Raw genomic sequence first — 26,560 nt, 5'->3', positions numbered from 1 at the left:
TTGCTGAAAATATTCCTATTAAAACTGCTTATTAAAGTGCTGTTGCCAACTTCAAAATTAAAAGTTCTTAAGACTGAGGCTTATAAAGTAAATGATCACATTGTTGTCTGTAGTAAACTCTAAAAGGTGAGTCAGTTCTTGCAATTTTGGTCAACATTGTGCTTCGCTGTAGTAAAAGTGGGAAACTGCAATAGTAGAAAACTATATGTTCATGATTGGTAAGTGTTTGTCTCTCTTGTGTATTAGAAGTGCATGTTAATAGTAATATTATAAAGACCATTCACTTTATGTAAGCCTGAAAGTAATAGGGTGTTTCAGAATCTCTTATAATTTTGCAAATAGTTTGTGCTGCTCCAGTTGTTAGCTTCAATCTTAAAACATATGTGTGTCAGAGTTCATTGCACTCGCGTGTGGCTAAGTCTAGGTTGTGTTTGCCCGTTATAGTTACTTATACCTACTTTCTTAAACGAGAACAGTAATCTTTCTCTTGCCTAATTAGGCTGGCGACCATTTCCCTTATTCTATAAACAGTATAGCTAGGCAAAATTTTGTTTGTTACTATTCAAATATTTACGTAATTCTGACTTTCATTTCCGATAAGCCACCTCCGTTAGGAACAACACGGTCAACATAACAAAATTCCTCTCAGAGGGTAACATTGCTCTGTTACTTTGTGCCATAGTTGCTTTTACAAAATCGTTTTTTGTCACAACCTGTTTCTAGCATTGAGGTTATGGTACAGTAGTAGCAGACAGGAGTGTTATAGGGTCTTACAGGTACGATTTTATGTATACAGACTGAAGGGGCGTGTGAAAATTTGTGCCGAGACTGGGTATCAAATCCAGGTTTCATACTTACTTGGCAGGTGCATTAGCCACTAAGCCACTTTGGCACAGTAGTTCACACAACTGCACAGATTACCCTGGCACACCTCCCTCCTTGATCCAAATTCTCATTGCCACCCCAGTCTACTTCAAATTCCCCCTTACACAACAATACACGGCTATTACTGACACCAAGTCAGAACCAGCCTTCATCAGAAAACACAGACCTCCACCCTGTACTCCAACAAGCTCTCACCTGCCATCACTAAAGTCACAAAAAGGCAGTGATTTTGGGTCAGTGGAATGCACACTACAGGTTGTCTAGATCTGAGCTCTCCTTGAAGTAACAGATTTTTCACAGTTTGTTACACCACTGTTGTGTCAACTGCTGCTCAAATTGCTGCAGCAGATGCAATACAATGTGCAAGAGGCATACATCAAACACACTGGTCTTCCCTTTCAGTACTGCCATGTGGCTGTCCAAAGCCCAGTCGTCTTGCAACCGTACTTTCTCTGATGACTGATGCCAGCAATCATGTACAGTGGCTCAGAAAAAAGAAGGGAGAGAAAGGACATACTGTCTCAAACACCGAGGAGGGGGCAAGGGAGAAGAGGGCAAGGGAGAAGAGGGCAAGGGAGAAGAGGGCAAGGGAGAAGAGGGCAAGGGAGAAGAGGGCAAGGGAGAAGAGGGCAAGGGAGAAGAGGGCAAGGGAGAAGAGGGCAAGGGAGAAGAGGGCAAGGGAGAAGAGGGCAAGGGAGAAGAGGGCAAGGGAGAAGAGGGCAAGGGAGAAGAGGGCAAGGGAGAAGAGGGCAAGGGAGAAGAGGGCAAGGGAGAAGAGGGCAAGGGAGAAGAGGGCAAGGGAGAAGAGGGCAAGGGAGAAGAGGGCAAGGGAGAAGAGGGCAAGGGAGAAGAGGGCAAGGGAGAAGAGGGCAAGGGAGAAGAGGGCAAGGGAGAAGAGGGCAAGGGAGAAGAGGGCAAGGGAGAAGAGGGCAAGGGAGAAGAGGGCAAGGGAGAAGAGGGCAAGGGAGAAGAGGGCAAGGGAGAAGAGGGCAAGGGAGAAGAGGGCAAGGGAGAAGAGGGCAAGGGAGAAGAGGGCAAGGGAGAAGAGGGCAAGGGAGAAGAGGGCAAGGGAGAAGAGGGCAAGGGAGAAGAGGGCAAGGGAGAAGAGGGCAAGGGAGAAGAGGGCAAGGGAGAAGAGGGCAAGGGAGAAGAGGGCAAGGGAGAAGAGGGCAAGGGAGAAGAGGGCAAGGGAGAAGAGGGCAAGGGAGAAGAGGGCAAGGGAGAAGAGGGCAAGGGAGAAGAGGGCAAGGGAGAAGAGGGCAAGGGAGAAGAGGGCAAGGGAGAAGAGGGCAAGGGAGAAGAGGGCAAGGGAGAAGAGGGCAAGGGAGAAGAGGGCAAGGGAGAAGAGGGCAAGGGAGAAGAGGGCAAGGGAGAAGAGGGCAAGGGAGAAGAGGGCAAGGGAGAAGAGGGCAAGGGAGAAGAGGGCAAGGGAGAAGAGGGCAAGGGAGAAGAGGGCAAGGGAGAAGAGGGCAAGGGAGAAGAGGGCAAGGGAGAAGAGGGCAAGGGAGAAGAGGGCAAGGGAGAAGAGGGCAAGGGAGAAGAGGGCAAGGGAGAAGAGGGCAAGGGAGAAGAGGGCAAGGGAGAAGAGGGCAAGGGAGAAGAGGGCAAGGGAGAAGAGGGCAAGGGAGAAGAGGGCAAGGGAGAAGAGGGCAAGGGAGAAGAGGGCAAGGGAGAAGAGGGCAAGGGAGAAGAGGGCAAGGGAGAAGAGGGCAAGGGAGAAGAGGGCAAGGGAGAAGAGGGCAAGGGAGAAGAGGGCAAGGGAGAAGAGGGCAAGGGAGAAGAGGGCAAGGGAGAAGAGGGCAAGGGAGAAGAGGGCAAGGGAGAAGAGGGCAAGGGAGAAGAGGGCAAGGGAGAAGAGGGCAAGGGAGAAGAGGGCAAGGGAGAAGAGGGCAAGGGAGAAGAGGGCAAGGGAGAAGAGGGCAAGGGAGAAGAGGGCAAGGGAGAAGAGGGCAAGGGAGAAGAGGGCAAGGGAGAAGAGGGCAAGGGAGAAGAGGGCAAGGGAGAAGAGGGCAAGGGAGAAGAGGGCAAGGGAGAAGAGGGCAAGGGAGAAGAGGGCAAGGGAGAAGAGGGCAAGGGAGAAGAGGGCAAGGGAGAAGAGGGCAAGGGAGAAGAGGGCAAGGGAGAAGAGGGCAAGGGAGAAGAGGGCAAGGGAGAAGAGGGCAAGGGAGAAGAGGGCAAGGGAGAAGAGGGCAAGGGAGAAGAGGGCAAGGGAGAAGAGGGCAAGGGAGAAGAGGGCAAGGGAGAAGAGGGCAAGGGAGAAGAGGGCAAGGGAGAAGAGGGCAAGGGAGAAGAGGGCAAGGGAGAAGAGGGCAAGGGAGAAGAGGGCAAGGGAGAAGAGGGCAAGGGAGAAGAGGGCAAGGGAGAAGAGGGCAAGGGAGAAGAGGGCAAGGGAGAAGAGGGCAAGGGAGAAGAGGGCAAGGGAGAAGAGGGCAAGGGAGAAGAGGGCAAGGGAGAAGAGGGCAAGGGAGAAGAGGGCAAGGGAGAAGAGGGCAAGGGAGAAGAGGGCAAGGGAGAAGAGGGCAAGGGAGAAGAGGGCAAGGGAGAAGAGGGCAAGGGAGAAGAGGGCAAGGGAGAAGAGGGCAAGGGAGAAGAGGGCAAGGGAGAAGAGGGCAAGGGAGAAGAGGGCAAGGGAGAAGAGGGCAAGGGAGAAGAGGGCAAGGGAGAAGAGGGCAAGGGAGAAGAGGGCAAGGGAGAAGAGGGCAAGGGAGAAGAGGGCAAGGGAGAAGAGGGCAAGGGAGAAGAGGGCAAGGGAGAAGAGGGCAAGGGAGAAGAGGGCAAGGGAGAAGAGGGCAAGGGAGAAGAGGGCAAGGGAGAAGAGGGCAAGGGAGAAGAGGGCAAGGGAGAAGAGGGCAAGGGAGAAGAGGGCAAGGGAGAAGAGGGCAAGGGAGAAGAGGGCAAGGGAGAAGAGGGCAAGGGAGAAGAGGGCAAGGGAAAGAGTAAGTAAGGCAGTGAGATGGAGAAGAACAAAGAAAGGAACCAACTAAAGGAAGGAAGAAACCAGAAGAAGTGAAAAACCAAAATGACCGCAAATATAGGTCGTGGAACCGTCTGTCTCCGGATGCAGGCGCTAACTACCCCCTTGAGGGGGAGGAACTCCTTTTAGTCACCTGTTACGACAGGCAGGAATACCTCGGGCGTATTCTAACCCCTGGACCCGCAGGGGGTTCTTTAGTGTGTGGCAATGCATAGTGGCAGACAGCATACTCCATCCTTTTAGTAGATTTTTTTTTTACCATTTTATGACCTAATATTAGACCTTTGCCACCACCATGACTTCTAGATACAACCAATAACATAGGTATGCATGGACGTTTATACCAAGTATACAACACTGCAATCTGCACGATTACTGGTGGTTCTCCAAATCTAGAACACCATAGACAGTTCCCAGAGGACATTCCGAAGCAACCGATTTTAGCATCTGTACAGCACTTAACAGTGCACTATATTCTGGTAAAATAAACTAAAGCCAATGCCACTTGACCTTGTCTGGTTCCACTGGACAAAATGAATGTATCAGAGTAGGGATTTTCTTTTATGCTCATCATGGGATCTGTCATTCATCAGACTGCAACTAGGCCTTGCCTCTCCACACTGCTCCAAATAACACCAATAGACAGCACCCATGTAGTTATTACCAGCAACTTAATGCCAGAAAATTTTCAGGATTGGTACACTTCCTTGTATGTTAAAGATTTCTCATTGAATGTCCACAGCAAACACACCTTCTTAAAAATAAACATTGTATGTACTTCCAACAAAATTCCCACTGCTCCAGAATACGTATGTAAGACTGCTGCCAGTATTGCATTCAGCCTATTAAAGTTAACTAGGATGCCTTTTTGATTGCACAATGCTGTTCAACCACCCCCCCCCCCTTTCCCCCGTTACCACCCCACATATCCCAGACATGTGAGTGGCTCAAGTTACAGAAGCCAGGATGATCTTGGCAATGGGTATTCAGAGACAAGGGTCTCGTCAGGAGTGCCCCAGGGGCATGTGATAGGATTGCTATTATTTTCTGTATACATAAATGATCTGGCAGGTAGAGTGAGCAGCAGTCTGCAGCTATTTGCTAATCTGGTGGTGTACAGGACGGTATCTGTTCAACTGTAGGAGAATGCAAGATAACTTAAGAAAAAAGTTTTTAGTTGGTTTGATGAATGGCAGCTAGTTCTAAATGCAGAAAAAGGTAAGTTAATGTGGATGAGTAGGACAAACAAACCCATAATGTTTGACTATGAGCACGTAAGCATGGGGTAGGAAAGGTGAACCGTCAATATTGGTTTATTGGGAAAATTTTGGGAAGTGTGATTCACCTGTGAAGGAGATCACGTATACAACACTAGTGCAACCCACCATTTAATACAGCTCGAGTGTTTGGGATCTGCACGAAGTCGGATTAAAGCAAGACATTGAAGCAATTTAGAGGAAGGCTGCTAGATTTATTACTAGTAGGTTCGAACAACATGCAAGTATTACAGAGATACTTTGGGAACTCAGCTGGGAACTACTGGAGAAAAGGAACATTCTTTTCTAACAGAACTATTGAGAAAATTAGAGAAACAGGATTTGAGGCTGACTGCAGAACAATTATACTGCTGCCAATGTACATTTTGTTTAAGGATGACCAAAGATAATACAGAAGAAACTAGAGCCTGTATGGATTCTTATACATAGTCATTTTTCCCTCACTATTTGTGAGTGGAACAAGAAAGAAAATGAATAGTGGTGGTACGGAGTGCTTGAGGAGAATGTATGTAGATATCTTCCAGCATTATGCATGAAGTCACAAGCAATCTCTGCTTCTGCTACTTTATACTGATGATGGTTTGGTGATGTCCAACTCAGAGAGAACATCAGGATCACTTATGACATATCTCCATTCACCTCCATTCATATGGTTCGGTCAACAATCCACTGAATGAAGTGTTTGGACTTCCAGTAGCTCAATTCCTAGGTCATACCATTAATGCCCAATGAATTCTGCTGCCACAGGAGTGAGTGAAAGACAAAACTTCCTGCAGCCTGTAACAGCCCATGAGTTGCAAAGATTTTTCAGTGTTGCTAACTATTATTGCTGATCTATGGGCCACACTCTTCTGGCCTCTCCCCTGAAAGACTTCTTACAAGGTTCACCATCATAATCAAATGACAAATTACAGTGGACTACCAAAGCAGAAACTATATTTAACATTGTTAAGATTGCTATTACTGAAACCATAGTTATAGTGCAGCCCATTTTGCAAGTGTTTGACACATCAACTATCAAAGTGATAAACTGCAATAGATGCTGCACTTCAGCAAGAGAAACCAACAATGGCAGCCTTTGGTGCTCTTCAGTCCAAAACTACCTGTCAATACACAGCTGATCAACACATGACTGCAAGTTATGTGCAGGTTATGCTTCTATAAAGCAATTCCACCATATGCTTCAAGGCTGACACTTTGTGCTGCTCACTCATCACAAGCTGCTAATTTATGCTTTCCATCAGAGGTCAGACAAACCAATGCCATGTCAGCTGCAACACTTAGAATTATACAGTGCACTTCCTGACTTAGTCCTTGCTGCTGGGAATCAGAATGTGTCTGCAGACACACTTCCAGTGTAGAGGACTGCTACTAATCAGTTGCCTTGGCCCAGCAACACAACTGCAATCTGCAAGACTTTCTATTATGCCAACCTGAGTTATAGCTTTGTCACTCCAGATACCTCATTCCAATTTAACATTTCACTGTTGTGTTTCTGTATCAAATGCTTGCACATTTGTGACAGCAAACTTTCATTAAGTCAATGTTTTCACCGCACCACTTCTCTCCCACCCTTAGTCCAGAGTACAAGAAGACTGGTTAACCAAGTTTTTTTTGCTGAATATATGGATACAAACATTAGAGCTTTTGTGCACCAATGTATGGCCTGCCAACAACATAGTATCAACTGTTATGTCAATACCCTTCTCAGTATTTTTGTCCAACCCAACCAGATTTTAAACTGTTCACAGAAACTACACATACTAACTCATTGACTGCTTCACCTTTTGGCCTGAATTTTTCCCTATAGTCAACACCACCACTGAAATGATTACAAGCACCTTTTTGGGCATGGACTGCTAACTTTGGAGTGCCACTGCGTACCACCACTGACCAAGACAGACAGTTTGAGAGATGTCTATTAAAAATCACTCACTGTTTTGTTAGACATGAAACATTTTCAAAATGTAGCTTATGATCCAGCAGCAAATAGCTTGCACTGCCAATTGGAAGTGTTTCTAATATACCATCAGATTAAATACCTGATGAAATGAGAAACTTCGCGGAATCATCAATCCCTCCATCAATTGTCAGACAGGCTGAATGACAAGTCTTGTTAGAGCAGACAGTACCATTATAACTGGGAAGGGTGAGGGGGGGGGGGGGGGGGGGAGGGGATGATTGATAACAACAGTCATTATAAGATGCAACATATACTGATGAATCCTGTTTATTCTTTAATTTTTTTTCATTTGTTGACTTATTTCCTATGATTAACTCCATTTTGTTTGTTCTCATGTGTACATAATAAATGTTGTAAATAAATATTTGTGCCAAAATGCAACAAGTTTTATGGTGCTAATTGCTTCACATTTTGTTACTTGGTGAGCTAAGCTAACTCTCAAACTTTACATAAAGTTGTTTCTATTATATCCCCTCATATTTAAATCTAACTTTTGTTCAGCATGGAAATTTCTTCACGAGGCCATCTTTACTATGCTGACCACATCGAAATTATTTTCACAGTCAGCAGATTTATGCTGTAGTACATCATATGATATCAAGTGCATTTAAAATTTTTTGAACCCTTGCCAGGCCCTCAATTGTGAATTGCACAGTAGTAACACAGGTGTACGTAAAAATGCAACAGTGCATAAAACATTGTTATGTCAGTTCAGTGTGCTGAGGAAGGGGAAGACCTACATGGCCAGCACCAATAGGAGTGGGTAAAGCACAGTGACATTCAAACAAAAGTTATACATAACTGTTCTACTTTCTTGCCCTATCACCCCTTCAGCAGTAGAATTCATGCAAGCTGACAGTTATTAGTTACTGAAATCTGTAGCATGGTATTTTCTGAGTACTCTAAAGTTCCCATATGTTTCACCACAGTCTACAATGGAACTATCACTGCTTCCATCAGCAACATCAATAGCATAGCTGTTGTGCACAGTTGGACACATCATGTAGTGTGTTAAATTACACACAGTTTTAAATTCAATATTTTTTTACACCTAATAGTTTGGAATTTTAGTACCTTGTCTCCACTCATATAGGCCTACAACATTTTTTATATGACAATGAGTAAATTCACAACTGTTTTACACAGACAATGACTTCTAAGAAGTTCATACATAAATAGAGATTACATGAACATGCACCAAATTGCATTTCGATATAGGTCATTATTTCTTCATAGCAGGTAGACTTCAACATTCTCATTTTTTCTGACACACACAAGCTTACATATTTGTATCACAGTGACACAGCATTTACACAAACAATGTCCTAAATACATGTCCCACGTATCTCAACAGGCAGCAACAAAAAGCAAAGCCCATACACATAGCAAACAAGTAGTCGGCACCAGAAACTTAATTACTTTATACAATGCAAAGAAAAAAACAGATTACAAATAATTCAAGGTGTTTCAAAGCCAAGAAGAATGATTTAAGATTAACTTTTACTGTCATAACAAAATATTTAATCAATTTATTACAGTATGCACAAAAAAAAAAAAAAAAAATCTGAAAACTGGAAATTATGACCTGTTCTAGTATTGAAATTTACTCATTTCCAGTTTTTACGCAGACTCCATACAAAATATTCTATATTTATAAGAAAAATTATGGTTGATATTACACCCCATAAATCCAAATTTATAATATTACTATGCACTCTTATCAGCCAAATGCTTCATTATCTATCAAGCAAAACATCAGCACCTATATTATCGAAGTCTATTTCTGTACAGCAGAATTATGAAGATCAATATGAAATATGCTGTACCTGTGGGTAGCCAGGATATCCAGGGTAACTCATCTTCCAGCTCCTGAAACAACACATGCACCGTCTTAAGACATTAGCACTAAAGTTACTTAATGGAAAAAAATTAGTATAAGAGGCAATGAATAAATGTGTTATGGAGATGCTGCACTGCATTCAAACTCACAATTGTCTTATATTTATGAATTATTTATTCTACAGGTGTCACAGCCAGCATTCTAACTTAACCGACATAACTGCACTAAATCAAATACCGCCAAAATTAGAAGACAACCACAGCACAGCAAGACCTTTATTTATGTATGTTTTCCAAATTCCAAAACAGTATAATGCTACACTTGTGGCTCCTAAGTTTGACAATGACAAAATAAAACAAGAAGACTAAATTCATCTTACTTAACAACTTTATTCGAAATTACAGGTGGATCCACAAACAATGACTCAAGTTTAGACTTCTCTGCTCACCTACCTCTCACATTCTCCGACAACCAATGGGCATTCAGAAGTGTTCTGAGCACTCTGCTGTGAATGTCACAGCCAACACAAGCATTACATGTGACTGTGGCAAGCTATTTAGTGAAATGTTATTCGACTTGTTGCAAGTTGTCACCACTGATGATGGTAGTAAGTGACAAATTCTGCATAAGCAAGCAAGAGAGAATTTTCAGGACACATGCTTTCTTCAAGCACAAAGCACATGTATGCACATACTGGCAACAAAGCCATATCTCAACCTTCGCAAAGTTTGTTAATCATAGTATAAAGGGCCTAGAGATCTAGAAATAATAGCCTTAACAGGTGTTTAAGATTGTAGGGCATTAGCAGGAACTTCAACGTCCCTTGATTACTATTTCTTAGATGCAAACAGCATGAGAACTTCAGATACAAAATTGATAACAGAAAGTTTAACTCGTCATTAATACTCAATTCTGGGAGTAAACATGCCTAGCTGTAGCTTTGCTACCACTAAGCTGTGTATCAGCTGCAAATGTAATTTGTTAACCCATACGTTCTTATGCTGCAATGGTGCAAAAACTAACCTGAAACGACCTTTGTAAAAGAACACATGAAAACACTTTAATATTTCTGCTTTTGCTTTGCTACAATCAAGTTCAGTCCCTGTATCAAACAAGTATGTCTATGGTCCTATATTTTGTTTTACAGCAATTGTGGCATAGTCTGTTCCTTTAGAAGTTTACACAGACTTTATACCATGAACTGTTTTTACAACGTAGATATGTATCCAGTACTTGTTCAACTATTCTTTTAAACTTTAACTATGTTTCCCTCCATGCTCCTGTCTGAAGTTAAATGTTTCTACATGATCCTTATAACACATACCAAACACAAACCATTTAAAAAATAGAGCAAAACTTATTTGGACCAACATTAAACAAGAAACAAATAAAAACAGCAAAGTGAAGTAAACCAGTCTGTGGCAGCAAATGTTGCACCTGTTGACAACCAACCAAATATGAGAGGAATTCAAATGGTAAGTTACAAGTTATTTGGCAGACCTAGTAACTTTTATCAAAGCTTTATTACAATTCACTGTGATTCACATACATGACACTATTTTTCTAACAGTCACCCTACCATGTAAATGTCCAGAAAGTTCTACCAATCATTCAATTTCTCAACTACAGAAATCCACTCCTCGACCATTCAGATGTTCAAGAACTGCTGGATGAACAGCTTCATAATTGGAAAATCTCTTTCCCCAGATGTTCTTTCAGCTTGCCGAAAAGATGGAAACCTCACGGTGCAAGACATTGATTTCCCGATCAGTGCCACTAATGCCTGGGTGGCCTTGGTCAAACTTGTCACATTTCACTGTGTCTGAAATTCTGGTGATATATAGACCAAATGCAGTGTCAAATCCAAACGAATCGTCTTACAATTTAGACTCCCCACCCCCAAGAATCTTACTGTCCCACATACTTTTATTACATTTCTAGTTGCTATGCTATTTCACTTCTATGCAGTGATGCATCATTTATGCATACAACAGCAGAAATGTATATGCTGGACTCCCGGATTGTGTACATTCTTATGACAATATGCCACTCATGCCAAATGGTCTTAGTACAGGGCAACATGTTTAACTCACTTTTGAAAGTCTATGTAAATATCCATTACACAAGGGAGAACATAAATAGGTATACAGCAGGTATACTGTATTTTTATTTGCTCTAAGACTGTTTCTCAATTTTTTCAGATATTCCAATAATCACAGCTGGTAATTTAAGCAACAACCAGCAGAAGTTGGTAATTAAACAAACAATAGGGGAAGACAGAATTCTGAACACTTTCAACTAACAGAAAAATTTAATACCCTCCACCAAGTAGGCTTCAATTTACAGGTTGTGTGACAAATGTCACTGAGCTGGATCAGTTTTCAGGTAATTTAACACATGTGATAGAACAAGGTCTATCTGTAATGTGCCAAAGAGTGGTCAACCAGTGAGTATTACTACCCACGAAAATGAAATATTGTAGTTGCGCAGGAACACATCCAAAACCCAAAGAGCCTGTGCTGAGTTTGACATTTCCCTTAGAGCTGTGTGTTATATAAAGCAACATAAATGTTTGCAAGCATACCTTTCAAGATTACTTCATGGATTAATCTATGATAATCCAGATAACTCTTTGGAATTCTACGAGATTATTTTGAATGAAGAAATGTAAGATGATGGCATAATTTGAAAAATGTTTTGGTCACACAAAGCTAATTTTAACCTGTTAGGTGGTGGTGGTGTTAATAGCCATAACTGTGTGCACTATGCCACAAAAACCCCCATGCTGCAATTGAAAGACAACTGAATCAATCTGGGGCTACAGTTTTGGCATGTCTTTCAGGTTAAGGGATCATTGGACCTGTTTCTCTCTCCTCCTCCCCTCCCCCCTTTCCATGCAGGCAATACCCATGTGCCTATCTTACATGCTGTGTGATACTGGTATTCCATTATTACATCTACAGCATTTTTTGTTATGGTTTTAGGGCGCAAAACTGCTACAGTCATTAGCACCCAGTCTGTGACTTAGGAAAAGGCAAAAATGGGAACGAAACTAAAAAAAATTGGAGAAACTAAAAATAGAAGGAAAGCTTAAAAAACCACTAAAGAAGGGGGTTTTTGTCCCCAAAAAAAGCGTCAAATGACTGACGTCATCTCACTGGCACTAAGAAACTTGAGAACGCGATCAGCTGAGCGCATGTCATCTGCTAAAATGGACGATATATCAGGCGACAGCTGTAGACGGATGTGTAACAGAATAAAATAGGGGCACTCAAGTAAAAGGTGTCTTACCGTCCACAGCTGAGAGCAGTGGGGACAGAGTGGGGGAGGATCACCACTTAAAAGATGTCGATGGCTAAAAAGACAGTGCCCTATCCGGAGTCTAGTTAAAATTACCTCCTCCCGATGACACATTCGGGAGGAAGAGGTCCAAGCACAAGGAAGAGCTTTCACTTCCTGCAATTTATTATTGGGAAGTGTCGACCAAAGTGCGTGCCATAAAAGAGTAACACGACGACATAAAACACTCCGTAGATCGGCGAAGGGAATCGTGCGAATAGCTGGCTGAAGAAGCGAGACTGCAGCCTTGGCCGCTATATCGGCCGCCTCATTTCCACAGATACCAACGTGTCCTGGGATCCAGAGGAACACCACAGAGACGCCCCCCAAGTGGAGCAAGTGGAGGCAGTCCTGAATCCAGTGGACCAGAGGGTGGACAGGGTACAGAGTTTGGAGACTGAGGAGAGAGCTGAGAGAATCTGAACAGATAACATACTGTATCCGCTGATGGCGACGGATGTATTGGACAGCCTGGAGAACAGCGTAAAGCTCCGCAGTATAAACCGAACACTGGTCGGGAAGCCGAAATCGATTCGGGGTGTTGCCAACAATATAGGCATTCCCTACACCAACGATGTTTTTGAGCCATCAGTGTAAATAAATGTGGCTTCCTTAATTTTTGCACATAGAGCAGCAAATGCCCGACGATAAACAAGTGAAGGGGTACCATCCTTAGGAAATTGACAAAGGTCACGGAGCAGGCAGGTCCGGTGCACCCCAAATTGTCAAGAAGGTTTTAGGAAAGCAGAAGGAAAGAGAATGGAGCAGTTGACGGAAGTGGACTCACGGTGGTAGTAGGGAGGAAGGGCGGCCAACATACCCTACATCCAAGCAGGCGACGAAAAAAATGTCATGGGCCGGATTAGCAGGCATGGAAGACAGATGGCTAGCATAATGACTCAGGACTGCTCGCCGATTGGACAGCGGAGGTTCAGCAGTCTCAGCATAAAGGCTTTCCACAGGGCAGGTGTAAAAAGCTCCAGATACTAAACGTAATCCACGGTGGTGGGTAGAATCAAGACGCCGAATAATAGACGGCCGAGCAGAGGAGTAAACTATGCATCCATAGTCCAATTTCGAGCACACTAAGGCGCGATAGAGGCGGAGAAGGACCACTCGGTCCGCTCCCCAGGAGGTACCATTCAGGACACGGAGGGTGTTGAGGGATCGCAGACAGCGAGCCGAAAGATACGAAACATGGGAGGACCAGCACAGTTTTCTGTCAAACATAAGACCCAAGAATTTAGCGACGTCTGAAAACGGAAGGTTGACAGGTCCTAGATGTAAGGAGGGTGGAAGAAACTCATTACGTCGCCAAAAATTAACACAAACGGTCTTACTGGGAGAAAAACGGAAGCCGGTTTCAATGCTCCAAGAGAAGGCGATCGAGACATCCTTGAAGACGACGTTCAAGAAGGCTGGCCCGTTGAGAGCTGTAGTAGATCGCAAAATCGTCCACAAACAGGGAACCTGAGACATCGGGAAGGAGACAGTCCATAATGGAATTTATGGCAATGGCAAAGAGTATAACACTCAGCACGGAGCCATGGGGTACCCCGTTTTCTTGGGAGAAAGTACGGGAGAGTAGTGTTCACCCGCACTCGAAATGTGCGCTCTGCCATAAATTCACGAAGAAAAAGGGGCAGCCGACCTCGAAAGCCCCAAGAGAACAGTGTGCGGAGGATGCCTGTCCTCCAACAGGTATCGTATGCTCTCTCCAGATCAAAAAATATTGCTACTGTTTGGCGTTTCCGGAGAAAATTGTTCATGATATAAGTGGAGAGAGCAACAAGATGGTCAACTGCAGAACGATGCTTTCGGAAACCGCATTGGGCAGGTGTTAAAGACTGCGGGACTCCAGCCACCAAGCTAAACGGCAATTCACCATACGCTCCAAAACCTTACAGACACTACTCGTGAGAGAAATGGGGCAATAGCTAGAGGGGAGATGTTTGTCCTTTCCAGGTTTCGGAACAGGAACGACGATAGCTTCCCGCCATCGTCTGGGAAAAGTACTGTCGGTCCAAATTCGATTATAAAGGCGAAGGAGGTAACGCAGACTATGGGTTGATAAATGCAGCAATATTTGGACGTGGATACCATCCGGTCCTGGGGCGGAGGAGCGAGAAGAAGAGAGTGCATGTTGGAGGTCACGCATGGAGAAAACAGTATTATAGCTTTCGCGATTTTGAGAGGAGAAAGCAAGAGGTTGCACTTCCGCTGCACGTTTCTTCGGGAAAAACGCTGGTGGGTAATTTGAAGAGCTCGAAACCGCAGCAAAGTGTTGAACCAATGAGTTAGAAATTGTGACGGGGTCCACTAACGTATCATGCGCGACAGTGAGCCCAGAGACCGGGGAGAAACTAGGCGCGCCAGATAACCGTCGAATTCGACTCCAAACTTCCGAGGAGGGAGTGAAGGTGTTAAATGAGCTAGTAAAGGAGTTCCAGCTTGCCTTCTTGCTATCGCGGATGATGCGACGGCATCACGCATGGAACTGCTTAAAGCGGATACAGTTGGCCAAAGTAGGATGGTGGCGGAAAACGCGAAGAGCACGTCGCCGCTCACGTATTGTGTCACGGCATGCCTCGTTCCACCAAGGAACTGGGGGGCACCGGGGCAATTCGGAGGTGCGTGGTATTGAACGTTCCGCAGCTGTAAGAATAAGATCTGTAATATGTGTGACCTCATCGTCGACGCTAGGAAAGTGACGGTCATCAAATGTTGCTAGAGACGAAAAAAAGTGTCCAATCGACTTGGGCAAACTTCCAGCGTCGCGGGCGCATATATGGCAGTTGAGGCTGCAGTCTAAGGACATATGGAAAGTGGTCACTCGAGTGTGTATCATCAAGGGCGAACCATTCGAAGCGCCGAGCTAGCGGAATAGTACCGACCGAAAGGTCCAAATGAGAGAAATTTGTCGTGGAGGCAGACAAATATGTAGGGTCCCCAGTGTTGAGGCAAACAAGATCCGCTTAGTGGAAGACGTCTAGCAATAGCGAGCCACACGGACAAGGATGTGGAGATCCCTAAAGCAGGTGGTGGGCATTGAAGTCCCCAACCAGGAAATAGGGGGGTGGAAGCTGACCAAGAAGATTAAGATCAGCTCGTGCCATTGGTCTGGACGACGGAATGTATACAGTACAAAGGGAAAAGGTGTATCCAGAAAGTGAAAGACTGACAGCGACAGCTTTGAAGGAACTCTTTAAGGGGATTGGGTGATAATGGAGAAGAATCATAAGTCCTCCATGTGCTGGAGTGCCTTCAACAGAGGGGAGATCAAATCGGATGGATTGAAAATGGGAGAGAACAAAGCGGTTGTGGGGACGCAGCTTTGTTTCCTGAAGACAGAAGATGCCTGGTGAGTAGGATCGTAAGAGGATCGACAATTCATCCCGATTGGCTCGAATGCCGTGGATATTCCAGTGGATAATGGACATAGCGTGAACAGAAAATGGAGGAATGGGACCAAGGTTGCCGTCAACTCAACGACTGCTCAGAGCTTGCGACCGACAGCATGGAACGGCATTCAGCCAAAGGCAGAAGATCCTGATCCAAAGGTTGTTCAGGAGCAGCTCCTGCCACCAGCGATCGGCCGGTTGATTGGCCACCAGCAGTGCGCGTCGGCGACACAGAAGACAGCCGAGGCCGGTTACCGCCAAGTGGTGCTGTAGATGAGACACGCCTTGGCGGAGAAGGAGAGGAACTGGGTTTCTTAGTAGCCTTCTTGGAAACATGATGTTTAGATGAAGCAGGAACTGATGGTTGTTAAGTTGGGGTACGCAAAAAATCTTCACGAGTATGCTCTTTTTTCGAAGTCTGTGTCTGACTTTTGGGCTCGAGATTTAGCAGAACCCGATGAAGGGTGAGCCATAGAGTGAGCAGGCGAAAGTGGGGAGGTTGAACGGATGATCTTTACGCTGGCCGATCTGACTACTGTGGCACTAAAGGTGAGATCACAAGTCTGCATGGCTGCCTCCTTTGTTGGCCGAGGAGAGGCAAGGACAGTGCTGTATTTTCCTGTCTGAGGCACAGTGGGCTTTCGACTGGCGAATAATTTTCGAGCAGCAAAGGTGGACACCTTTTCCTTCTCTCTGATTTCCTGAATGAGCTTTTCGTCTTTAAAAATGGGGCAATCTCGAGAGGAAGCAGCGTGGTCACCCATACAGTTGGTGCAAGGAGGGGATGGAGGTGGACAAGCACCATCATGGGCATCCTTGCCACATGTAACACATTTGGCCGGATTGGAACAAGACTGGCTGGTGTGATTGAACCACTGACACAGATAGCAATGCGTAGGGTTTGGGACGTAAGGGTGAACGGAAATTCTCATAGCCCGCTTTGATTTTCGATGGGAGTTGAACTTTGTCAAATGTCAAGAAGACAGTGCGGGTTGGAATGATGTTCGTGTCAACCCTTTTCATGACTGAACAACCGCTACGCCTTGGTCAGACAGGTAGTGTTTAATTTCCTCGTCGGTCAATCCGTCGAGGGAGCGTGTATAAACGACCCCACGTGATGAATTTAAAGTGCGGTGCGCTTCCACCCGGACAGGGGATGTGTGTAGCAGTGAAGTACGCAGCAAGTTTTGTGCCTGGAGGGCACTAACTGTTTCTAAGAACAAGGTGCCATTTCGTAATCTGGAACAAGACTTTACAGGACCTGCAATTGCGTAGACACCTTTCTGAATAATGAAAGGGTTGACCGTGGAGAAGTCGTGACCTTCGTCAGACCGAGAAACAACAAGGAACTGTGGCAACGATGGAAGAACTGTCTGTGGCTGAGACTCAGTGAACTTACGTTTGTGAGCAGACATAGTGGAAGGTGAGGAAACCATTGCAGAAGAATCCCCCATGATTACCAGCGTCTCCGATGGCGCGCTCCTTCCTTGTGGGGGCCCTCTCTGAGGGCACTCCCGCCTTAGGTGATTGTTCACACCTCAGGTCACACCTCCCAACAAACGGACGGAGAGACCAATCGGCACTTTCGAAGGTATCAGCTCGGGTTATCACCCCTCCCTGGGCCTGGCCATTACCAGGGGGTACGTACGTGTCCTACCTGTCTACCCGGGGCGGGGAATTATGCTTTACCCAGTCACCGGCAACGCATGAAAATGCGTGCGTCGGCCTTCAGACACGCACAGTGGGGAAAAAAGAAAGGGAAAACGAAGAAAGGTTAAGGAAAGAAGAGAGGTCTCTAACGCCGCAGCGGAGAAAAGGGTAGAGAGAAGAGGTAAGGAAAAGAGAAGGACAAAGGAAGGATGAAGACGTGCAAGCAGAGGAAGCGAAGAATGTGTGACAGTCGCGAGCGTCCATCTCCGGACGTAGGCACAAACCATACTCCCAGAGGGGGAGAAAGGAAAGGAAAGGAAAGAGCCAGAGGTGAGGGGAGGAGGGGCGAAGATGGGGGATAGGGAAGGATGCGGAAAAGGAAGGAGGGCCACATTAGCTCGGGCTCCCGTGCTCGCTAGGCACGTATCCACAAAAGAGTTGTGGGCCCCCTGGGGGGATCTGGATCTACAGCATGGATGGTAATTAAGAGTTCTACTTCGAGAAAGATGGCACTCGTCCCCACTATGACTTAACAGTGCATGGGTTTCTTGACAAAGAATTAGTGAATAAGAGGATAAGTGGATAATCTGATTAGGGCCGATTGGACAGACTAGGTGATCATCAGACCTCCAGTGGACTTTTGGGATGTTGTCAAAGGTAAAATTTTTGCAAGAAAACAACATGCTGTTGACATTAGTTCGCAAGAGAAGCAAGCCAGAACATTCATTGCAATAAAGAATTCTGTGCCAAATTGTGCTCAAGTGAACAAAACAAGAGTAAATGTTGTGGGCCAGCAGTTTGAGCACTTATGAGCACTTATTGCGACTCCATGAACACATTTTCTATAGTAAATTTTTCCACTTATTTGATTACCAACCTACGAGGGTTGTTTTTTAAGTAAGGGCCGTTCGCGCGTATAGTCCCGTAGTTCGCGCGGACGCTGCAACAAGCCACCGCGCCACTTGCCGGCATCCTTCCCGTTCACACTGATGCAAGTTGCAGCTCTGTAGCTGACGTGTACGCATCGCTGTGCTACTTTATAATGTTTACGATTATTGAATCGCCCGCCGCGTCTGAGATACGGTCAGTGATACGTTTTTTGACCGCGAGAAGCCTATCAGCTGCAGAAATTCATCGTCAGTTAACAGAAGTTTATGGCTTGAATGCAATGAGTGAAGGTAAAGTGCGTCAATGGGTTAGAGAGTTTAAAAATGGCCGTCAAAACGTCCATGATGAACGCTCAGGCCGGCCCTCTGTGATCACTGATGATTTGGTGGCTGCAGTCGAAACAAAGATTCGTGAGGACAGAAGATTCACAATTTCCACTCTTTATTTGGAATTTCCCCAAGTTTCAAGATCTGTTTTGCACAAAATTGTGACTGAAAACCTGAACTTTAAGAAACTCGTTGAGTACCCAGACTCCTCACAGAAGACCACAAAGGGAAGAGATTTGCCACTTCATTGGACTTTTTGATTCGTTATGAGGAAGAAGGGGATGACATGTTGACTCAAATTGTCACTGGAGATGAAACATGGGTATCCCATATCACTCCCGAAAGCAAGCGACAATCGATGGAATGGCGACACACAACCTCACCCGTCAAGGTCAAAGCCAAACAGACTCTGTCAAAGCGCAACATTATGGCAACTGTGTTCTGGGACCGGCGCGGTGTTTTGCTGGATTTTATGCCACGAAGAACGACAATCAACTCAGATGCCTACTGTGCAACTCTAAAGAAGCTCCGCAGAGCAATTCAAAACAAAAGGCAGGGCATGCTGACAAAAGGAGTTTTGCTCCTGCACGATAAAGCTAGGCCTCACACCTCTCAAAAGACTCGGGATTTGATTGATTCTTTTGGCTGGGAAGTTTTGGACCATGCACCATACAGCCCCGACCTTGCTCCTAGCGATTTTCACGTTTTCCGGTACCTGAAACACCATCTCGGCGGGCAGCGCTTCAATGACGACGATGAAGTGAAAGCGGCCGTGAACTCTTGGCTGTCGGAGCAGGCGGCCGAATTCTTTGAAGAGGGAATTAAAAACTTAGTTGTACGGTATGACAAGTGCTTAAATAAACAAGGCAACTATGTAGAAAAATAGGTAACAGTGTGTAGAATCAGAAAATAAAAGTTTTTTTACAGAAGTATTTGTATCTTTTTTAAAAAATAAAAACGGCCCTTACTTAAAAAACAACCCTCGTATTTTCTATAGCAACAGCTACTGTATACCTACTTATGTAACCCCCACCCAAACCCCATGTTTACTCGACTGAACCTTATTCCAGGAATGCTGTAAATTCTAGAAATGTGTGTGTGCATGTACTTTCACTAGAAAAAGTACAAGAGCTCAGAAGCTAGTGTGAATGGAGTTTCCTGTTAGCCTACATGTTCCTGTGCTCCATCTGTGTCTTTCCCTTATTTTATGTAGTATTTATTTTTATTTACTATCTATAAAAATATCAGTTTTAAGAGATTGTCATAGTTTTAGTTTACATGGATGGTGAGAAAAACTTTTATTAATTTTTCTTCTCATCAGAAATTATCAGTTTTCTGCTAATACATGCTTAGGTTATACATACTAACAGTTACATATGGGGCCATTACAATTTGAACTCTATTGAGTAATAGCATTTCTCCTAGTTTTCCGGTCCACACTGTCTACCAGTTAGGTTCCTTTCAGGGTACACTGATGCAATAGCTACATACTTAACAATCATATACAACCACTCGCTCAAAAAAATATCCGTATCCAAAGATTGGAAAGTTGCACAGGTCACACCAATATTCAAGAAAGGCCGTAGGAGTAATTCACTAAACTGCAGGCCCATATCATAAACGTCGATATGCAGCAGGATTTTGGAACATATGTTGTGTTTGAACATTATGAATTACCTCTAAGAAAACGGTCCATTGACACACAATCAATATGGGTTTAGAAAACATCGTTCTTGTTAAACAAAACTAGCTCTTTACTTGCATGAAGTGTTGAGTGCTATTGACAAGGGATTTCAGATTGATTCCAAATTTCTGGTTTTCCAGAAGGCTTTTGACACTTTACCAAACAAGCGGCTTGTAGCGAAATTGCGTCCTTATGGAATATCATCTCAGTTATGTGACTGGATTCGTGATTTCCTGCCAGAGGGGTCACAGTTCATAGTAACTGATGGAAAGTCATCGAGTAAAACAGAAGTGATTTCAGGTGTTCCCCCTGGTAGTATTATAGGCCCTTTGCTGTTGCTTATCTATATAAATGATTTGGGAGACAATCTGAGCAGCTTTGCAGATAATGCTGTCGTTTATTGACTGATGAAATCATCAGAAGATCAAAACAAATTGCAAAATGATTTATAAAAGATACTGGTATGGTGTGAAAATTGTTTGCAGATAATGCTGTCGTTTATTGACTGATAAAATCATCAGAAGATCAAAACAAATTGCAAAATGATTTATAGAAGATACTGGTATGGCGTGAAAATTGGCAATCGACCCTAAATAACAAAGTATTGGGTCATCCACATGAGTGGTAAAAGGAATCCACTAAACTCTGGTTACACGATAAATCATTCAAATTTAAGGGCCATAAATTCAACTAAATATCTAGGAATTACAGTTACAAACAACTTAAATTTGAAGGAACACACTGCCTACAATACGCTTGTCCGTACTCTTAGAGTACTGATCTGCAGTAAGCGATCCTTACCAGATAGGATTGATGGAGTACATTGATAAAGTTGATTGATTAATTGAGATGGGTTATGGGACCAAACGGCGAGATCATCAGTTCCGCAATTCCAAAGTGACTTACAGAAGAAAGAGGGTCTGCTAAAAGTGGATGATTCAGTCAGGGGAGACAAATGATAAAAGAATGAACACACACACAATAAAAGCATAAAAGGTGAGACCAAATCTAAAAACTGGAAAAAAAAGGGAAGCAGTCATGGGGGTCACAGACTGAAGACTGCAAAAGAAGTCCCAACCACAAACAAACCGCCCCTGTTCCAAGACTAAAGGAGAACCTTATATCTGGAAATAAAAAAAAAAAAAACACTTTCACGGAGGAAACTGAGGACCAGGTCAACCATTTATGGATTGTCTGCTAATATTAAATTTAAGAAAGCAGGAAGACTACACAACACAAAGGGCCGAAAGAAGGGGACATGCCACCAATATGTGAGATATTTTCAGTCTGACACCACAACAACATTGTGGGGGTGGGTTGTTACGTAAGAGGAAACAATGGATAAGCCGAGTATGATCAATGTGTGAATGGTATAAATTAGTGGGCTGCTCCTGAGAGGAGCGGACAGAAGAGTGCCAAGCTGCAGTAGACTCCTCGATTGTGCATAGTTTGTTACTATGAGCAGTGGCTCTCCATATGGCATTCCACTTTTGGGCAAAGAGAGATTTGATGCAGATCCACATATCCACAGCTGATATCATGAAAGGAGATTGGGGTGGTAAGTATCTGCTTCTCTAGCCAAACAGTCAGCCAGTTCATTCCCTGGGATGCCCACATGACTTAGGACCCCGAGGAAGACAACTGAACTGGCAGTTGATAGCCTGCATACTGCTCATGGAGTCTGAACAAATTAAAACATTGTGGAGGGAGGAATGATAAAGAAAAAGGAGGGCCCTGTGAATGGCTTGAAGCTCTGCTGTCAACACACTACATGATACCAACTATAAATGGTGTTCGAAGCTAGTAGGAAACAAAGCGTATCCCACCTTATCGATTGTCTTAGAACTATTAGTGTAAAACATGGTGGCACCTTGGAACTTGGCAAGGATGGCGCATACAAGACACCGGTAAACCACAGGAGCAACAGAGATTTTAGGACCATGGAACAGATCGGTCCTAATCCATGGTCTAGGCACCATCCAAGGAGGGGTATGGGAGAAAAGACATGGGGTGCAGTCCAGTGAATGGAGATTGACATCCTGACCAAGGGAAGTGAGACACGTGCCAACCAGCAATCCAACCAGTGGGTGGGTGTTAGGAGGGAGATATCTCTCACTGGCAAATAGCACAGGGTACACAGGATGGCCAGGGAGTTGGCGAACGGCAATTGCGTAAGAAACAAGGAGTTGGCTCCATCGGATGTGTAGAGGGGGAATCCCGGCTTCTGTAAGAATACTATCAACAGGTCTATCGAGAAATGCACCAACAGCCAGACGCACCCCACAATGATTGACAGAGTCAAGGAGTTGCAAAGTGGAAGGAGCTGATGAGCCATAAACCTGATTACCATAAGCCAGTCTGGACAAGACCAGAGCATAGTAAAGATGGAGCAGATGTGCGGGCCAGAAGGTGAAGAGCATTAAGCTTCCATATACATGTTGTCCTTAAGTAGTGAATGTGGGGCAGCCAAGTCAGCTTATCAAAAATAAGGCCCAAGAAATGGGACTGTGCTACAACATCGAGGAGCTGGTTGTCTAAATAAAGTTCTGGATCGGGATGTCTAAGACAAAAATGCATAACCCGCATTGTGGAGGGAGAAAATGAAGGCATGGGCGGCAGCCCACAAAGAGGCCCATCAGATGGCACCTTGAAGCTGGCCCTCAGCAAATGCTACAGAGTGGGAGCTGCACCTGATGCAAAAATCATCGACATACAATGCCCGAGTAACCAGAGGCCCAACAGAGGTCACAAGCCCATTAATGGCTTAGCACAGAATCCTGTGGGATACCATTCTCCTGAATCTGAGGGGCGCTGAGTGAAGCGCCAAATCAAATCCAGAAGAACCAGTGAGATGAGAACTCACAGATAAAAATCTGAAGGGGACCATAGAAGCCTCAGTCATGGAGGGTAACTAAAATGTGATGGCGTTAAGCCATGTGATACGCCTTATGTAGGTCAAAGAAGACCACGACAAGGTGCCAGCAGTGAGTGAAAGCCTGTCGGATGGCTGATTCCAATTTGAGTAAATGGTCAGTTGGAGATCGCCCTGCCCGGAAGCTACTCTGATACAGGGACAAAAGGCCCCGAGATTCGAGTACCCAACACAATCTGAAGCTGATCATCATTTCGAGCAGTTTACAAAGCACATTCATCAGGCTAATTGGATGGTAGCTGTCTAGAGACATTTGGTTTTTCCCAAGGCTTAAGGACGAGGATAACTATATTGTCTCGCCATTGTGATGGAAAAGTACCCATCAGCCATGGTTGAAGATCCTGAGGAGCTGTTGCCTCTGGGGAATGTCCAAATATTGGATCATCTGGTTGTGGATGGAATCCAGGCCTGGGGCTGTCTCTCTTTCAGAGCTAAAAGCCTCCACCAACTCCCATTCAGTGAAGGGTGAATTATAGGGCTCTGGGCGGGATGAAACTGAACAGGGTCTGTTCAATTCTACGTTTCTGTTGGAGAAAGATGGAAGGTGTTCTGTGAGCAGCAATGGATCAATGCATAGAGCACTTTGGTGGTTCAGACCCTTGACAGTTGACTGTCGCTGGTGAGCCAGAAGGTTACGGAGTTTGGATCAAACCTGCAATGAAGAGGCATACATCCCAAGGAGGAAACATAGTGCTCCCAGCATTACTGATTACTTCACTTAATAAGATAATGAGCCTTAGCACAGAGATGCTTAAAAGTGAGGAGGATGGTCTGTGAAGGATGTTGCTTAAATCACTGCAGTGTCCGTCGGCAGTCCTAGACAGCAACTGCAACATCCTTGGTTCATCACAGTACCAGTGAACGATGAGGGGGACCTGTGGATACGGGGATAGCAGTACCAGCAGCATGAAGAACAGTGGCAGAGATGTGTTGCACGTCTACATCAATGGAATTTGAGAGGGAAGTGTGAAAGTTCACAGAAGACACATATAAAGGCCAATTGGCCCTGCAGAATGCCCTTGGGGGTCTGTCTGCCTGGTGGTAGCAGGGGAATGATTGAATCACCGGAAAGTGATCACTGTCACAAAGATCATCATAAGATGACCAATGTAGGAAAGCCACGAGGGCAGGAGAGGAGATCGTGAGATCTATGGCAGAGAACGTGCCATGGGCAGCACTGAAATTGGTAGGGGAACCATCACGGAGGAGAGAGAAATCGAGGTCCGTGATAAGTTGGTCAATTAGGATACCCCTACCCATTGAAGTTACACTCCCCCCATAGTGGATGGTGGGCACTGAAGTCCCCATGGAGGAGAAATGAGGACAGGAGTTGCTGGTCTAAGGTAGACAGTGCAATGTAAGAAAGTGGCCTATCTGGAGGGAGATAGACATTGCAAATGGTGATTGCCAGAGTCATTTGCACTAACCACTATCACTTCCAAATTAAAATGTAACGGGATCCAGTCACTAATGACATCGGAGTGAACCGAAGTGCAGACCCCAGCAGATGCTACCCTATGTCCAGCATAGTTCTGACAAAATGCACAATAAGCACAAAATGTGGTCATCATGGAAATGCGGTTCCTGAAGTACAAGACAGAATGCAGAATAAGAGGAGACAAGACATCACATTTCTGGCAGGTGACAATAGTACCGTTGCAATTCTACTGCATGATAATGTGGGAACAATAGAAAGTAGACATGAAGAAGCCAAGGAGGTGGTCAAGTCACTTGGTCAGTAGTCATCACTGACCAGGATGGAGCAACATCCATAAATAAGATGTCTTACTCAGGTTGTGAGGGAAGAGATGGCACCTCCGGGGGGCACCAGGGGCACCTTGTCTTGGGATTTAGGTTTCTTCTTCTTCTTCTTCTTCTTCTTCTTCTCTTTCCAAGGTGGAGGAGGGCAGGGCACAGGGAGATACAGGCTTCGGCAACATCTGGAACCGAAAGAGAGCAGGGGACATTGTGGTGCACAGCGCGCCTCGTGGCCAAGTGATAGTCTTCTGGCCTGAGACGCTGGGGAGAAGGGTCCTAGGAGGGAGCCCAATCACCGGCAGATGCTGAAGAAGGGGGGCACTACTTTGTCCGGGGAGGGGGAGCAGCTTCCTGACGGGAGGTCGTGGGAGCTGCAGGGGAGGGGGAGGGGACAGGGCTGGGGTGAGGAGGAAATGAAGTAACAGAAGCAAAAGTTGAAGACATTGACATTGGATGGGGTGTCTCATACTTTTGGTGAGCCTCAGCATAAGACAGGCGGTCCAAGGACTTATTTCTTTTCTCCCTTGTAAGCCAGGCAATCTGGCAAGTGAGGGGAGTTGCAGTCAGCCCAATTGACACACACAGGTGGCGGAACACAGGAGTTTCCCCTCGTGGAGTGGGTGGCCAGTCACCACACAAAGGGTCAGCTGTACAGTGGTAAGACATATGCCCAAAACACAAGCACCTAAAGCACCACATAGGTGGAGGGACATATGGCTTCACGTCACATCTGTAGCACGTAAGCTTGACTTTCTCTGGGAGGGTATCCCCCTCGAAAGCCAGAATTAAGATGCCAGTATCGATGCAGCTGGCTTTGCAACCCTTCAGCACACGTCAAATAAAATGAACACCATGCCACTCCAGATTGGCCTGGATTTCCTCATCAGTTTGCAGGATGAGGTCCCTATGAAAAATTACTCCCTGGGCCATATTCAGGGATTGATGGGGAGTGAGACACCGGGACATTGCCAAGATATCACAGGCACTAAGAGCTGTGGATCGTATGGCACAAGTAGCTTTGATCAACAGAGCCCAACGGCACCTTACGAAGACTCCACTTCACCAAACTTGTCCTCAATATTTTCCACAAAAAACAATGGCTTTGTGGCGGTGAATGTGTCCCCATCTGTCCTAGTACAGATGAGGTATTGAGGAAAGTATTTCATCCCAAGACAGCAAACCCGGCCCTCCTCCCATGGTGTAGCCATGGAAGGGAAAAGTGGGTCATAGGAACCAGCATTCAAATATCCTTCATCATTTGAAGAGATGGCCGTTTGAGAGCTGCCAGATTTTTGGAGTTTTGTACGCTTCATGGGCCACGCATCTGCCCTGATACCATCCACTCCAATCAGGGGCTCTCCCCTATAGGTGCCACCCAGCCACAGCAAGGGTCGTCTGGCAGGGCGGCCATTGTCAGGAGTTCCAACGCTCCAAGAAGACCAGCAACCATTCCTAGGCGTACATGAGGAGGGAACAGCTCAGGTATTAGTAGCGTGATCCCTGTGTTGTCAGGAGGGGCTCAGCCATATGGATACATAACAGCTGCACCACATGGACTGGCTATACATGCTGGTGACCTAGCAGAGTGGGAAAGCTAGAGGAGAAGGAAGGGGTCAGAGGAATCTATACCTTAGATGCTAGGG

General features: G+C 45.3%; 1 protein-coding gene across 3 annotated transcripts in view; it reads right to left on the bottom strand.

Moving 5' to 3' along the window:
- LOC126190808 (annexin B9-like) overlaps positions 1-26,560 on the bottom strand; it is a 140,599-nt gene that overhangs the window by 75,022 nt on the left and 39,017 nt on the right. For all 3 annotated transcript variants that reach the window (XM_049931388.1, XM_049931379.1, XM_049931371.1), the window contains exon 2: positions 8,926-8,968. In XM_049931388.1, the coding sequence (XP_049787345.1) occupies positions 8,926-8,958 (33 nt within the window). In that variant the 5' untranslated portion in view covers positions 8,959-8,968. The remainder of the gene's footprint in view (positions 1-8,925; positions 8,969-26,560) is intronic.

This window comes from Schistocerca cancellata, chromosome 1 (assembly GCF_023864275.1).
Source record: "Schistocerca cancellata isolate TAMUIC-IGC-003103 chromosome 1, iqSchCanc2.1, whole genome shotgun sequence".
Taxonomy (NCBI): domain Eukaryota; kingdom Metazoa; phylum Arthropoda; class Insecta; order Orthoptera; family Acrididae; genus Schistocerca; species Schistocerca cancellata.
This window is presented reverse-complemented; position numbering and strand designations above follow the sequence as displayed.